The sequence below is a fragment of the Melozone crissalis genome, unplaced genomic scaffold (assembly GCF_028551555.1).
Source record: "Melozone crissalis strain CALT ecotype California unplaced genomic scaffold, PUWL_Pcris_2 ptg000027l_1, whole genome shotgun sequence".
NCBI lineage: Eukaryota > Metazoa > Chordata > Aves > Passeriformes > Passerellidae > Melozone > Melozone crissalis.
In genome coordinates, this window is record NW_026535805.1 from 33,145,265 (window position 1) to 33,159,349 (window position 14,085).

A 14,085-nucleotide genomic window follows, 5' to 3' on the forward strand; every position below is an offset into this window, starting at 1 on the left:
AGAGCTGCATCAACTCAGCGCGGCAGCAGGGTTTATCTGGGACGACAGCCGTTCCGGTCACATCTGTCGCGGGGACGAGGATGGGTTCCCCCTTGTCCATGACACCCGTTCCTCCCGCGGTGCCGCGGTAGGCAGAGCCGGGAGCGGGACCGGAGCGGCGGCGGGAGCGCGGGGGGCGCTGCCCCCTGCGGGCGGGGACCGGCACTGCCGGGGCCGTCCCGCCTGTCCCTGCGGGTGACACCGGCACGGCTCCGAGCGCCCCGGGCACGGCCCCGAGAGGCCCGGGCACGGCCCGCGCTGCCGCCGGGGGGCATATGGGCTCTCTGCCGACCGCTCCGCTCCCCTCCCAGCTCCACCCTCCAGGGCTACGGGAGCACGGAAACAATGAGGTTGGGAAACACCTCTGAGATCAGCGAGTTCAGCCTGTGACCGAGCACCGCCTCCTCAACCACACCACGGCACTCAGTGCCCCAGCCCGTCTCGCCTGAACAACCCCCCGGGACGGTGACTCCAGCGCCTTCCAGGGCAGCCCATTCCAATGTCTAGTCACCCTTTCCGTGAAGAAATTCGTCCTAATGTCAAACCTAAACTTGCCCTGGCTCAATTTAATACTATGTCCTCTTGTCGTCTGGAACTTGCTCCTCCACCGGCAGCATTCCTAGCCCACATAGCTCCATGTGAATACACTGAGTTCTTCCAGCATGTCCTCCTGGGGAGAATTCCTACTGCTGACCCCATCTGCGGATAGCGATGCCTTGGAACACCCGAGGATCATTTCCCGGCGGGCTCAGCTGCCGCCTGTATAAGCGCCGTTCAGCCGGCTGTAAACTTTTGCTAATAAACACAGGTAATAAAGGCTACAAATGAGTCAGGCCCCTGACTGGGGCTCCACAAAGTCAAACAAGAAGTTTCGCCTCAACACGAGGCAGAGCTTCCTAACACCGAGGGCAGCAGAGCACTGAACCCGCTGCCCGGGGAGGTCGCAGAGTCTCTCTGGAGACCTCAAACCGCACCCGGACGCGTTCCTGTGTCACCTGCTCTAGGAGACCCTGCCTTCCAACCCTAATGACTCTGTGATTTTCCGTACCGTGTAAATCATTAATTTGAGGTGCCCGGTGCTCAGTGAAGCCCTAAAGACCAAAAGCAGCTGAGGCCGATTCAGTATAGAGCAGGTTGCGGCTGGGGTGTAATTACAGGCAGAGGAGAAGGCAGAGCGCTACCTCACGGCGTCAGCAGGGAAAAGGACCAGGTCGGCAGTGCGGTGTTTTTTGCCAGCGTGTTTTAACATGCGTAGACTTGGATCAAATATTTCGGGAGAAGCCCTCGGCCGTGACGGCCACTGAACACCGACAGGCAGCCCCGCCCCACGCCGGGGAGGGTTCTGGGAGTTGTAGTCCGCTGGCGGGGGAGGTGGTGCCTTGGGGCGGGACTCCCACAATGCACCTCGCGGCGCCGCCGCCGGGCCGCCCCGTAATCACGTGATCCGCGCGCCGGGACGAGCCGGCTGCTTCCGCGGGGCTCCGCGCGCGCTCTGGGGGCGGGGCTTCCCTCAGGTAGGGGGCGGGGCCGGGGGCGCAGGGCGAGGGGCTGGGGGCTGGGGGCTGGGGGCTGGGGGCTGGGGGCTCGGGGCTCGGGGCTCGGGGCTCGGGGCTCGGGGCTCGGGGCTCCGGGCTCCGGGCTCCGGGCTCCCGGCTCAGTCCGCTTCCCGCTGCTCCCGGAGCGCAGCCGCGTCCCGAGCCTCCGCGGTAATGAAGCGGTGGTACGCGGCTGCGTCTGCCCGGGCTGCGCAAAGGGGTCTCCTCATCCCGGGAGGCAGCGGCGGGTCCGCGATGGCGCCCAGGGGTGCCGTCGCCGTGCCCGGGGAGCCCTCGGCCGCCTCCGGGGTGTAACGGGTGTCAGGGGCGTGTCACCGGCGAGGAGGCGGCGGGGGAGCGCCCGGTAACGGCACACGGGTGGGCTGTGCGGAGCTGGGCAGGGCCCGTCCGTGTGGGAGTGATAGCAATCCATAATAACAATGAGCGTGTCACGGCGGTGTGTGACAGCAATAGCAGGTGTGGGGCAGCAGCTGCGTCACAGCAGCAACGAGCCGGCACCGGCTGAGTTTCCCTCAGCAGAGGCGGTGCTGTGGCACGGGTGGGTCGCGGCATTCCCGTGCCGCAGCTCTTGTCGGTGTTCTGCCTGCCGTGGGCCCGAGCACTCGCGGTGTTCCCTAGGCGTAACCCACGGCACATTGAGATCGTTTGGAGGTACCTGTTGGCGCAGGGAGGGTTTAGGTCCTGCCCCTTCAGCTCATCGAGCAGGCCGGGCAGCTTCTCCTGGGAACTGGGTTCTCCTGCTCTCAGACATGAGTGACTGCTCATCTCTGAAGGAACTACCAGTTTCATTTCCACGAGCTGTCGTTCTACTTGTTTTTATTGTGAATGCCAGTTTTAATGGATTTTTTCTCACTTTCTTTTCTTCCCTATGAAGACATTAGTCTAGATGTAGTAAATTGGAAGAAATGGAAGAAAGGAAGATCAAGAGGAGGAGCCCCAAATCATCTTCCAGTCACTCTGCTCAGGTTGCTAACTCCAAGAAGAGCTCAGTGCCAGTCAGTAAAAGTACAGCCTTCTCCAACCCTGCCCCACAGCCTGCTGTACAAAAACCAAAGTTAAAACGGTAAGCTCGGGCCATTTGCAGACCTAGAGGCAGTGAGAGCCAGGAACTTGGCAATGCTGCTACAGTTTAAGGATTGTTTAGACTGGCTGTGACAGAAGAGCTTCAGGCTTGTGCAGTTTTGATGATGTGTCTTTTTTAGCAACATGATTTATTTTTAATGCAATATAGTGGTTATTTTATAGCAAAGGAAGGTGTTTTACACTTTTTTTGTAAACTTACTGGAATGTTACACAATGCTCTAAACTCATACCAACAGCAGTTTAGCTGAAGCAGGGTATAGCCTGATGTGCCTGGTGAAAGACATGAAGTTGGGTGATCAGATTTGGGCATCATATGGGGAATAGTAGAGCCCCAGATGTACAGCTGTGAGGAACAAATGAAATATTACATGGCTGCAAGGTTGGAACTGACAACTGTGGCAGGAAATGAAGGACATAAATTGAACAGGATGAGCTAGAACTGGAATTTCCAGGTGTTTTGTGACTGGAGACCTCTCAGCTGGGGGAGTGTCTTGCATAAAGAGAGACATTCAGTTCTTCAGAAAGTACCACATCAGAATAGTTTGTGGTTTTTTGATGATAAGTTGGTTTCAGTTTGAGAACATTAATTTACCTGCATGCTAGAAAATGAGTTTTTTGGCTGTGGCAGACACAGTAGATAAATAAAGGAAGAGGAATTTTAAAGGGAAATGTTAGCTGGGGAGAGGCAGCAGAAAATTTACTGACCTCTGAGTTTTAGCTGAAGATTAAATACAGAACTGTCAGCATCAGCACAGAGAGTCTGTTTGAAGGATGCAGTATTGGCCTGATAAATAATTGATTTCTGCAATGCAAAGTCTATACGTTATTTTTCAGGAAAACTGTGTTAATACTTAGAGGGAAATATTAGTAGATACTAATGTGCTGTAAATTGGTGGCTTCTGCAGTTGACTGAACAGTCTACTCAAGTCTCAATATTATCCTGGGATTTACTAGAAATTAATTTCTTGCAGTCCAAAAGATTGTGTAGAGAAGAAAATGTCCTTTTTGCTCTAAGTTCTGGCCATTCTTGCACAATTGTTAAACTTACCAAGCAGTGCTAATACAGATAATTGTTTGAACTTATCAAGCAGGAGAGGTAATTGACATAATAATGTGAGGATGAACTGCTGCTGTGATAATGGAGCAAGAGTATTTAATTAATTTTCACTTTACTGCAAGAATCCAATGAAGTAAGTTCTCAAAGACTAATAGTTTATTTTATTACACATCAGAATTGGGTAGAAAAATGGATGACCTGTCTGTAGTACAAACCATTAAGTCAGAAACTGAAGCAGAACCTAAACTGAGTTGCTCTGAGTTGAACTGGATATGGTGATTGTTGGACTGCTGGTTGTTTCTATAGCATATAGTCTATATGATGTTTTATAGACTACAGAAGCTCTTGGGCTGGGCAAGGAATTATTATTTCCCATAAGACAGAGAGAATTTGCAGAGCATGGGAAGGATAGGCCTTACCGTGCTTTAAACCCCATTATCTTCACTAATTAAATAGAGCCTCTTTTTTAAGTCTGCAACTTTTTTTTAATATCCCATAGTATCCTAAATTAAAATTTTTAGGCTCAGATTTTTTCACTGGATCAGGTTCTGAACAGATTCATCACAAGGCTGCAGGACAGTCTCCTACCTAAACTGTGTTAGGATGCAGCCTGTCTGTCTGTCTGTCTGTCTCTGGGTCAGAGATGGAACATGCTGCTTCCCACTGGTAGCTGTTCAGTTTCCATATTGGTTGTTCACAGGGATTTAACATGGTTTTTAATTTTCATCCATGTAGTTCCTGTGGGCATTTGGTGCTCTGAATAAATGCTGTGTCTAGAGAGAAGTGTATGGGATGCAGGGATTTGGATGATTTTCTTGCAGGAAGGGTTGTAGAGTATTTTTAGCAGTTTGATGTTTGGGCATGGACTAGTTTCATTTGGTACATTAGAGTAGTGGGAGAGTGGTTTTGATGGTGAGATTTACAAAACTGGGATGTTATTTGTGGGTTGAAAGAAAGAACTCTAGGAAAATTTATGTGGAGGCAAAGTCACCTTCCAAAGCTTATAACCAGCTGTTTTCCACAGGGGTTGGAGTCTACAGATGTTTGTGATAAGAGGACAGTATGATTTTTGGGGGGGGTTCTCTCTGACTTGCAGATGCTTTTTGGGTGATTTTATGTAGATCATGTCTGCCTGGGGAAGTGGTGGAATCACCATCCCTGGAAATGTTAAAAAATCATGAATGTGGTGCTTGAGGATGTGGGTTAGTGGTGAACATGGCTGTGCTGGGTTAATGGTTGGACTTGATGATCTTAGAGGTCTTCTGTGTGCTAATGCCCTGTTGTCACTGCTGGGTAGTGCTGGCCCACTTTAGGTTACTGAGATGGCCATCACAGATGTGTGGTCCAAGCAGACTGGTGGAACCCTTCATTTTGCAGTATCAAAATGCTGAGATAGTGTTGTTCTTTATTTGTCAGACAAGCTGGAGGTCCAGTGTTTATCTTAAAAGCAGTGACTGAAATATGCACTATGTATTTCTCATTTAATTTTCAAAGCTCAGATGTACACTTGCTTACATTTCAAATTTACAGTGAAACTGAAAGCAGGAAGTAATATTTGTTTTGTTCAATTATTTTTTTTTTAGCGTAATCAAAGAGAAAGCCAAACCTCCAGGAGCTGAAGCAAAAGGGGCACAGGCAGCACCAATCCAGCATTCTTTTCTCACAGATGTATCAGATGTCCAGGAAATGGAAAGGGGACTTCTGAGTCTCTTGAATGACTTCCACTCTGGCAAACTTCAGGCATTTGGTAAGTGCATGAATTGTGTGTGTACAACAGTTGTTTTTTATAGCTGTACAGTGGTAACATTTGCAAACAAGTGTGCTGCATGGACAGACTGCCACATGAAATCCACATAATTAATACATCTTACTGCATTTTCAAATTGCAGTCGCGTTGTAACGTTGTCTGTGTTGTGAGATTATTCATATGCCATTCCATTATCCCTTCCACCTTTCCTAAAGATACCAAGTTTAAAATCACTTATTTAGGTAGGAAGAAGTAACTGTGTTTAGCACCCAGTTTTGTTGCATATGAACATTTAAGACTATTGGTAACAACTTTTATGAAATTCAATGCAAGCTGCATTTTACCCAGGTTACTCTTCTGTCTTAGCTTCTTAGTATTTTTATAGTCTCAGAGTTGATGGAGGTTTTAGAAGAAATATTGCACATTTTTGCATTCTTTTCTCCCTTGTACTAAGTAGAAAAATGCATGTGTACTTTTGCAAGTTTAGTGTTAGGTAAACATGTCAATTCCACACTGATTTTACAAAAGAACCTGAAAAGTTTCTATTATATCAACCATCTGTTTCAAGAAAGCAACCCTTAGAGAAATCAGAATTGGAAAAAACTTTTTTTTTGACTGAATTTTAAGTTAAAATACAGGGCCTTTCTGAATCAGAGAAAAACTCAAGAGTATAGAAAAACCACATGCATTCTAAAAAACTCTGAGAACATTGGATAGCTACTGTAAATTCAGCACAACACAGCAACAAATGGGATGACAGAAACTTCAACAGTGAAACCACCAAGAAAGCAAATGTACTTGTAAAATTGATGTTTAAATTCTCTAATGTAGAAAGCTGCATTTCTCTTCTCTGATGTAAAAAGTTGCATCTTCATATCTTCATTTTTGCTCTTGGGTTTCTTTATATAAAGTTTTTACTTGCTGTTTTAGGAAATGAATGTTCCATAGAGCAGATGGAGCACGTGCGGAGTATGCAGGAGAAACTTGCTCGCCTCAATCTGGAGCTCTATGGGGAGATGGAAGAACTCCCTGAAGACAAAAGAAAACTGGCCAGTGATTCCAACCTGGATAGACTGCTGTCAGATGTAAGTACTGGGAAGGCAGAAATCATGGAGCTTAGCCCACAGCAAAGCTTGGTTCAGGAAAACACCGCCCCTGTGTGCACAGTGATTTACAGTTGAGGAGAACGTAGCTTTTCAACGAACCAAGGTGTGTCCTGCCCTCCTCTGGGTTCTGAGAGAACACAGGAGTTGTTTTCATTTGTTACAGCTGCTGGTTGCTTTGAGGAGGGGAGCAGGCTGGCTGCAAGCTGCCTGAGCCTGTCAGCCTGCTTAGGGACAGCCCATGTACTAGGGAACTGCGACCACTTTCCCTGCAGTCCATCCTCCCACATCTGGGGAAGGTGACACATAACAAAGAATACAGATCTGTACATTCTACACTTTGTCTAGTGTATTTCCATAAAAACCAGAATTGTTAAAATTTCTTTAAATTTCTTGAGATCAGCACATTGGGAAACTTAATTTCCAAAATTTCCAAACTTAATTTGGAACTTAGCTCATTGTATGGAATTCAGTGTAGGTTTGATTTTTGTAAGAAATCATACATTTCGGCCCAAACTGTTAGTTATATCCTTCATTATTTTAATGTGTTCATTTCAGCATACCAGCATAATTGCTGCATTTCTTTGACTAACTGAAGTGCCATTTCTCATAATTTCTACATTTCTCTTGCAGCTAGAAGAACTAAATTCATCTATGTATCCTTTTCCTAAAATGTTTGTTTTGCATTATAATTACTAACTGTAGTCAAATTGCAGTGTGCTTCCCTAGTAACTGATGCCTTTACAAGAGTCAGATTCCTTTGATAATGCTTTGTGTTGTTTTTTAATTTTACACAGAATCAAAGTGCAAATCCAGGTGTTTATTTTCCACAGTCCTCTGAGCACTGCAGGGCTCAGTACCTAGAGTTGTAGTTAATTGTGATGCTGTGCTTTCAAATTAGTACTATAATACAGCATCAATTTTTAGGTTCTTCCAATACATAAGTGACTGTATCTTAACACATGTAATTATAGGTTGTTTCTTTCACCTGGTGATTTATTTAGCTACCATGTTCTACTTGTGTACCATAGTGTGTTGTCAGTGGCAAAACCCATCAGCAGCAGGCTCTTTCTGCATCCATCTTATTGAGACATTCTGGAACAAACATCCATAGTAATATTCCTTCAGCAATATTCAGAGGCATCTGTCCCACTGATAAGTGAATTCTATTACCTTTTCATTTTTTTTCTAGAAAGGTGTGTGGTTGTTTATCACTGCTTGACCATGGAGAGTGAGCTGACCTGATTTTTTATTTCTGGGGTCAGGTACTTCAGCAGAGCTTAGGAACTGGACAGATGTGTGCTCTTAGCCCACAGAGGAGATAAAGCCGAATGTCTCAGCTTGTCTTTCACCCTGTGCTTTTGATAAGCCAGGATGGCAGTGGAGGAGTGTAGCACTCAGTTTGCTCTGCACTCTGGTTATTTCTGTTGTTGCTGTCTTGTTCATGCCTTATATGTATGTGCAAGTGTTATTTCTTAATGATTTGCTTCAGCCAAAAGCTACATTTAGCTGATGCTCAAGATATTCCAAATGGTACTACAGGCTGAGAGAGAACATCTTTGTCAGTCTGGATTCTCCAGCTTTGCTTTTGTTTTCCTGGACAATGGAATCAAGAAGAGTTGTGACTTTGTGTTGTTTCTTAATTTTACACAACAAAGAATCAAAGTGCAAATCCAGGTGTTTATTTTGCACATTCCTCTGAGCACTGCATTATGCCAGGGCTCAGTACCTAGAGTTGTACTTAATTGTGATGCTGTGCTTTTTATTACTGCCTTACTTAACAGAAAAACTGGAGAAACTTACAAATATATTTCTTCTGCTCAGTGTTCATATGGTTGCAAGTGGTACATGTATATAAGTTCATTGGCATTTCTCCAGTTTTTATGAAGGTACTGATAATGTTGCCTTTCTGATCGTTATACAGACAATCTGCTCACTGTCTCTTTAGTGTTTTGTTGATTGGTGATGCCACAGATAATTTATTGTTAATAAAGTGAAAAGTTTTAAATATATGATGTTTCGTTTGCAGAAGCTGCTATTGGTTTGGCTGTGTGAGGAAGATGAATTTTAGCATTGTCCAAATGTTTGCAGTTTATGTTTTTCCATACTATGAATAACTATAAAATCACACCAAATTAGAATTAGTGTGCATGCTAGCAGTCTACATAAATTAAGCATTGTGAAAATCCAAAACTGGGTAAATAGTTACTGTTCAATAAATCTAGAATAATCAATTCTGTAGTTACTCTGATGTTGTAAATAGATGATACCCATTGATGATACCAATTAATTGGTGTCAACTTTATGTGCACAGCCAGAGGGAAAAAAAATCTGTATTAGTATAAAGTCAGGCTGGTTTTAGATCCAAAATTTCTATCACCATGCTTTTGGTTCTAGATTTATTTTCTATTCAGTTTTTAGGTAATACATTCAGATTCCACACTGATTTTACACTTACTGAACAAGGAATGGAACCTTTATCCTTATTCCTGAGTGCAAAGCTTTCATCAGCCCAGAGTGGGCATGTGGCCAGGAAATAGAAGATTCCTTTTGTTGGGCATCTTTGGAGAAGAGGCTTCTTCAGCCATAAGATGTGGTTTTGGACTGTGCAGCACCAAGCCTGCAGCACAGTGGGGACAGAAGGGTCCTTTAACCACCCCTGAGTGCTCTGGCCAGATTCAGCCTCAAATTCCCTGCCTCACCTATCACTGAAATCTCCATGATTTACAAACCAGTAGGATCCCAGTGGTTGTCCCCTCAGGTTGTTCTTGTTCTTTACATGATTTATCTCCTTCATTGCCAGGATTCTGCAGGAGTTTGCGTGCTGGTAAGTGCACCTAGGAGTCCCTGCCTGCAGCTGAGTACGTACCTGTGATGTTGTGAAATCCAGAGTCAGCCTAAGAGAACGACAATACAACAAGCTTCTCACAGAGTGAAGCCAAGGTTGATGTTTGTTCTCCACACACGCCCCTCTGACCAATAATTGTGCAGTTACCATTTCTGCACAGCACCTTCTCACATCAGCACTATGCCCTTGTTTCTGGGCAGACTTCTGAACAACAGGCAAAAAGTTTATGAGCCTCGTGCCTCATACCAGGTATGGCAAAAGTGACTAGGAGAGCTGCAGTTACACAAACAAAATTGTATTCCTGCAGCTCACTTGGATGCAGGAGCAGAGCTGTGTGCTCAGGAGCAGCCTCTTGCCAGCAAGTGCAGTGTATCACAGCATTGTAACACACACTCGTCCCAAACCACACTTGTAATCTCAGAGTTTAGATATTCTCTATTAGAGGCAGCTCTTCTCCATTTTTGGGCTCTGACATCAAACTGCTTAGGCTTACTATGTCAAACACATTTCAAATCACTTTACAAACATGTTGGATGTCTTGATCTCATTTCTGCAGCAAGGTATGCAAGGACAGAGGGTATAATTTGAGATACAGACATAAATTAATACCTATCTCAAGTAGCTGTTTAGAATTATACAAGAATTAGCCCCTTTTTCTGCAATTGCTTTAAGCCCATGGGCAATTACAAGTTAGAAAGAATGCACTAATTAGCAAATTATTGAGAAATTAGGAAATTCTTTTTCCCTTACCTCCTCCTGGATACAACTTTGTGTCTTTGACACAGTCCATTAATGGTTGGTGCTTATTAAATTGGATTCATACAAGAAAATTTTGTAGCAAGACTTTTGAGATACTGAACTCTTTTATGTGGTAATGAGCTAATCACATTTCTGGGCTCCTGCAGGAAAAGAAAAAAAATCTACTGTAACATATTTGTGGAGTCTTTTGTAATTAGAAAAGTATGTAAGTGGCTGCAGAAAATGAGCTCATTTTCTAGTATGTTGTTTCCTGAAGAGTTGTTTGTGGTGATAAAAGTGTATAAACATTAAATTTTTAATATATTTACCAGTGTGAGTTAAGCCGTTCCTGTGGTTTAAAAACTCACACTGATAAGTGGGTTTGGTGTTTGGAAGAAGGTGCTCTTTGTTGCATCACTGTGGGGGATCTGGGGCACAAGTTACATTCTCCTCTGTACTTCCAGTTGAAGGCAACAACACTGGAAGAAACAGATGGGCTGAGTCTATTAGTGCATGGTTGGTGTCACTGCTAAAATTTTGGAATTTTGGGGTGTCTGACAATGCCATTGCCTGTGCAGCACCAGGCCTGCTGACATCAGATGGGATTCATCCTTGGTGAGGGAGGAGAGTCTGCTCAGGAAGTAGCAGGGCTCACTGGCAGAGCTTTGCAATAGATGTGGAGGGGGACTGGGACAGTACCAGGCTTGTTACTGACAAGATGTGGGAGGAGATGCAGAGGTCAGAGGGACAGGGAGATGGCAAAGGGCCTCTGCTGCTCTCAGCTGTGCTGGCCCCACTGGAACACACCTGCAATCCCAGGGACTTGTCTGGTAGCAGAAGCCAACAGGAAAACACCGAGGAGGAAACATGTCAAAGAAATTAAGGCGTACTGCTTTGGGAAAGATTGATTCTGCAATGAGACCAGACATTGCAGATTTCTGAATCAGCACTGAACTTTGCTTAAATAAAGCTGTACAAAGAGACTTGTAGCACACATCCACAAGACCTGTACATTTCTCTCTCCTAAGTAAAAAAAAAAAAAAAGGAAAACTGTATGTTTTTAGTAGATGATGTTAGATATAAATTTTAAATCAAAAATCACTCATTGTAATAGACCTTAATTTTCCTAATATTTGGAAATAGTAAGATTAATATGAGACCTCCAACTTACAGCTCTTTAATCATATTAAACCACAAAAACCAGAACATGAAATAACCAAGAACAATTCCCAACAAACTGAGAGGCTAGGACCAGGCTGAATGAATGAGTAGTTTGCAAATTATCTGATCATCCTGATCAATGCAATATTGCAGAATCAAGCTGTAATACTAAAACACATACAGTCTAACATTTAAGCAAGTGCTAATACAAGAAATATTATACAGAACTCTAAAAATTGCAGTGCAGGTGTGAAGGAAAATCGGTGTATTTTACAACAAAAATCTATGTCATCTTCATGAAAATTTTAAACCCCAAATCCTACCTTACAATCCAAATTACATCTACTGTCAATTTTAGACAGTACTCACTTTTGATTAATTCAGATCAAGACAGTTTTGAGCTGTGACAGTTAAAATGCAACCCCCCCTACATCAAGATGTAATAATCTTTTCCACAAGAGAAAATAAAGTCTACATGAAGAGGTATTTGCAAAAAGGAAGTTTTAAAACCTAAAAAAAAAAAAAAAAAAAAAAGTTCTAAAATGCTAGAGGACAAAAGGATAAAAAACACTGACAAAATTGGTTTTGATACAAAAAGTTCTGAGACATCAATTTTAGCACATTTTTTGGTTAGCAAATTCACTATGGAGGCAATGTTTGTAAAAATCATAGAATCTGTCAAAATTTGCAGCCTCTTAATTTTGAAGAAAATGACATGTGAATAATTAATGGTTTTCCACAGAACATTCTTACTTTAACGCTACTTTATGCTGAAAGGCGAAATGCAAAGTAAAGCAGGGAATATGTGCTTTTTAGGTACCCTTCTACAGCAAAAGGACCTCCTGACTGGTCTATGATCTCTTGGTGACTTTGGATGAGAAGGCAGGTGACCAAGTTCCTCACAAGGGCAGTGAAAGACAATGGATTGAAGCTCTAGAAGAAAGGCTTGTTATAAACTGAACCACTCTTCTTCCAAAGGCAGGATATGTAACAGAAAAAACAAGTAACATGCTTGAGGCATAGCACTTCTGCATTTTCTGATAGAATACAATGAATTACAACTTCCTACAAAATTCCTTTCATTTTTTTTCCTTGAAACATACTCTGTATTTCCATACCTTAACTCAAGCTTTCTATCAGCTCAAGCTATGCAAAATAAGGCACAAAAGCACTTAGTAGAGTGCTGAATTTCACAGCATTTTAATGAAATACACACCTAAGTTAACACAGGGCTTCCCAAAGTATTTCCTTTGCCTTCTGCAGAGAAATCATATATTGCTGAAACTCCTTACTATACATAAATTTCTTGCTAAGTCTGACACAGCCAGTCAGGGATGCTAGGCCTTCAGAAGCTCTTAGGTGAGTGTTCACAGTAGCTGTTGTAATGCTTATTCCCCTTCCTGCTCCTCCAGCTGTCAGGAAAATAATGGATTTTCAATATGAAATCAATTGATTTTCTTAATATGCAACAGTCTTTCAAATACCAGTGTTCCTTACTTGCCTTTTGGTTGGACACTAAAAACCACAGGCCCTTTGTACAAGACAGTCCTCATCCAGAGTGCAGTTTCTTACAATGACCTTGTTCTACCCCAGGGACCATCCCCTCTTCTGTCAGATTCAATGCAGCCTTACTTGAGCCAAAGGCAGAAAAGCAGTCAGAGCTCTGAGGTGAAATGACAGCAAGAGGCAGCACTGCAGCTCTCAGGGATACACCACAGAGTGTATGTGCACTGCAGAGCACGGTGTAGCTCCCATGTCCCACACACTGGGAAACAATACAGCCACACATGGTTCAACAGCAGTACTGCCAGAATTTGGCTTTCCATCAACATACCACTGAATGTCAGCCTAAATTGCTTTAACTATTTATGATGTTTTGATAATTTCATAGGCCTCTCATAAATGAGACCAGTCAAAAGAACAGAGTAATTTCAGCTGCTTCCAGATTAAATTAATCAATATCCATAAGAGTGAAAGTGTCAAGAATATATTCTACCAGAGATGAAACAGAATTCATCCAGCTTTCTGTGGCCCAGTGAAGTGTGATAAACAGTACTAAGAGTCTTGAAGTTTGTATTTAAGCTGTGAGATCACAAACTTCATGTTTCATAATACTAAAAAATTTGGTATTGTGATGATAACTAAACAAAGGCTGTTTTGGACAATAATTTAAATGCAAGACATTGAATACCTATATACCAGTAGGCTGGAAAAAGGTACTGTGAAATCACTTTGAAACACACTAACAGTGTACAACCAGGTACAACTATGCTTTGTTGTAAAGGTGATTGTACACATATACTGATTGTACAATCAGTATATGCTTTAGGTACAAACAATGTACAATCTACCTTTAAAGCAGAAACTGCACCTTTAAAACCCATTTTGCCAATTCAAAGAAATATTACTCAAAGGAAATTACACAGTATTCAACTTCCCCCCTCCATGTCCCCAGACAAAAGCAATTAATTCAAAGACTCCTGTGAAGTTTATATTTTGCTTATGTACTGCCAGGACAACCCTATATTGTCTCATTTGGTTATTGGTATGTAGACATTATTAACATCTTTCCTATACAATCCCAAGTTTGTTGTTAAAACTATTACAAGAACATAGCATTTAATTTTTTCTTTTTTGCTTTTAGATAATGAAGTCCTTGGTTTTCATGTGTTTTCCTCTAGACAGCAGTATGATCAAAGATTTGTACATCAATATATGTGGCAAGAGAAGCATGCTGCATAAACATGCAAATA

General features: G+C 43.1%; 1 protein-coding gene across 5 annotated transcripts; it reads left to right on the forward strand.

Annotated features, from left to right (window-relative positions):
- Nucleotides 1–1,463: 1,463 nt before the first annotated feature.
- On the forward strand, nucleotides 1,464–8,384 carry CCDC28A (coiled-coil domain containing 28A). 5 transcript variants are annotated; one of them, XM_054279784.1, is made up of 6 exons: nucleotides 1,654–1,759; nucleotides 2,470–2,658; nucleotides 5,319–5,482; nucleotides 6,413–6,567; nucleotides 7,219–7,241; nucleotides 8,078–8,384. In XM_054279784.1, the coding sequence occupies exons 2-6, from the start codon at nucleotides 2,501–2,503 to the stop codon at nucleotides 8,130–8,132; spliced, it is 555 nt and encodes a 184-aa protein (XP_054135759.1). In that variant the 5' UTR covers nucleotides 1,654–1,759; nucleotides 2,470–2,500; the 3' UTR covers nucleotides 8,133–8,384. The 5 variants fall into 5 exon arrangements, with proteins under 5 accessions (XP_054135755.1, XP_054135754.1, XP_054135759.1 ...); XM_054279780.1 differs by lacking the exons at nucleotides 1,654–1,759; nucleotides 7,219–7,241; nucleotides 8,078–8,384 and adding an exon at nucleotides 1,464–1,553 and having other exon boundaries at nucleotides 6,413–6,678; XM_054279779.1 differs by lacking the exons at nucleotides 7,219–7,241; nucleotides 8,078–8,384 and having other exon boundaries at nucleotides 1,653–1,759; nucleotides 6,413–6,678.
- The last annotated feature ends 5,701 nt before the right edge of the window (nucleotides 8,385–14,085 follow it).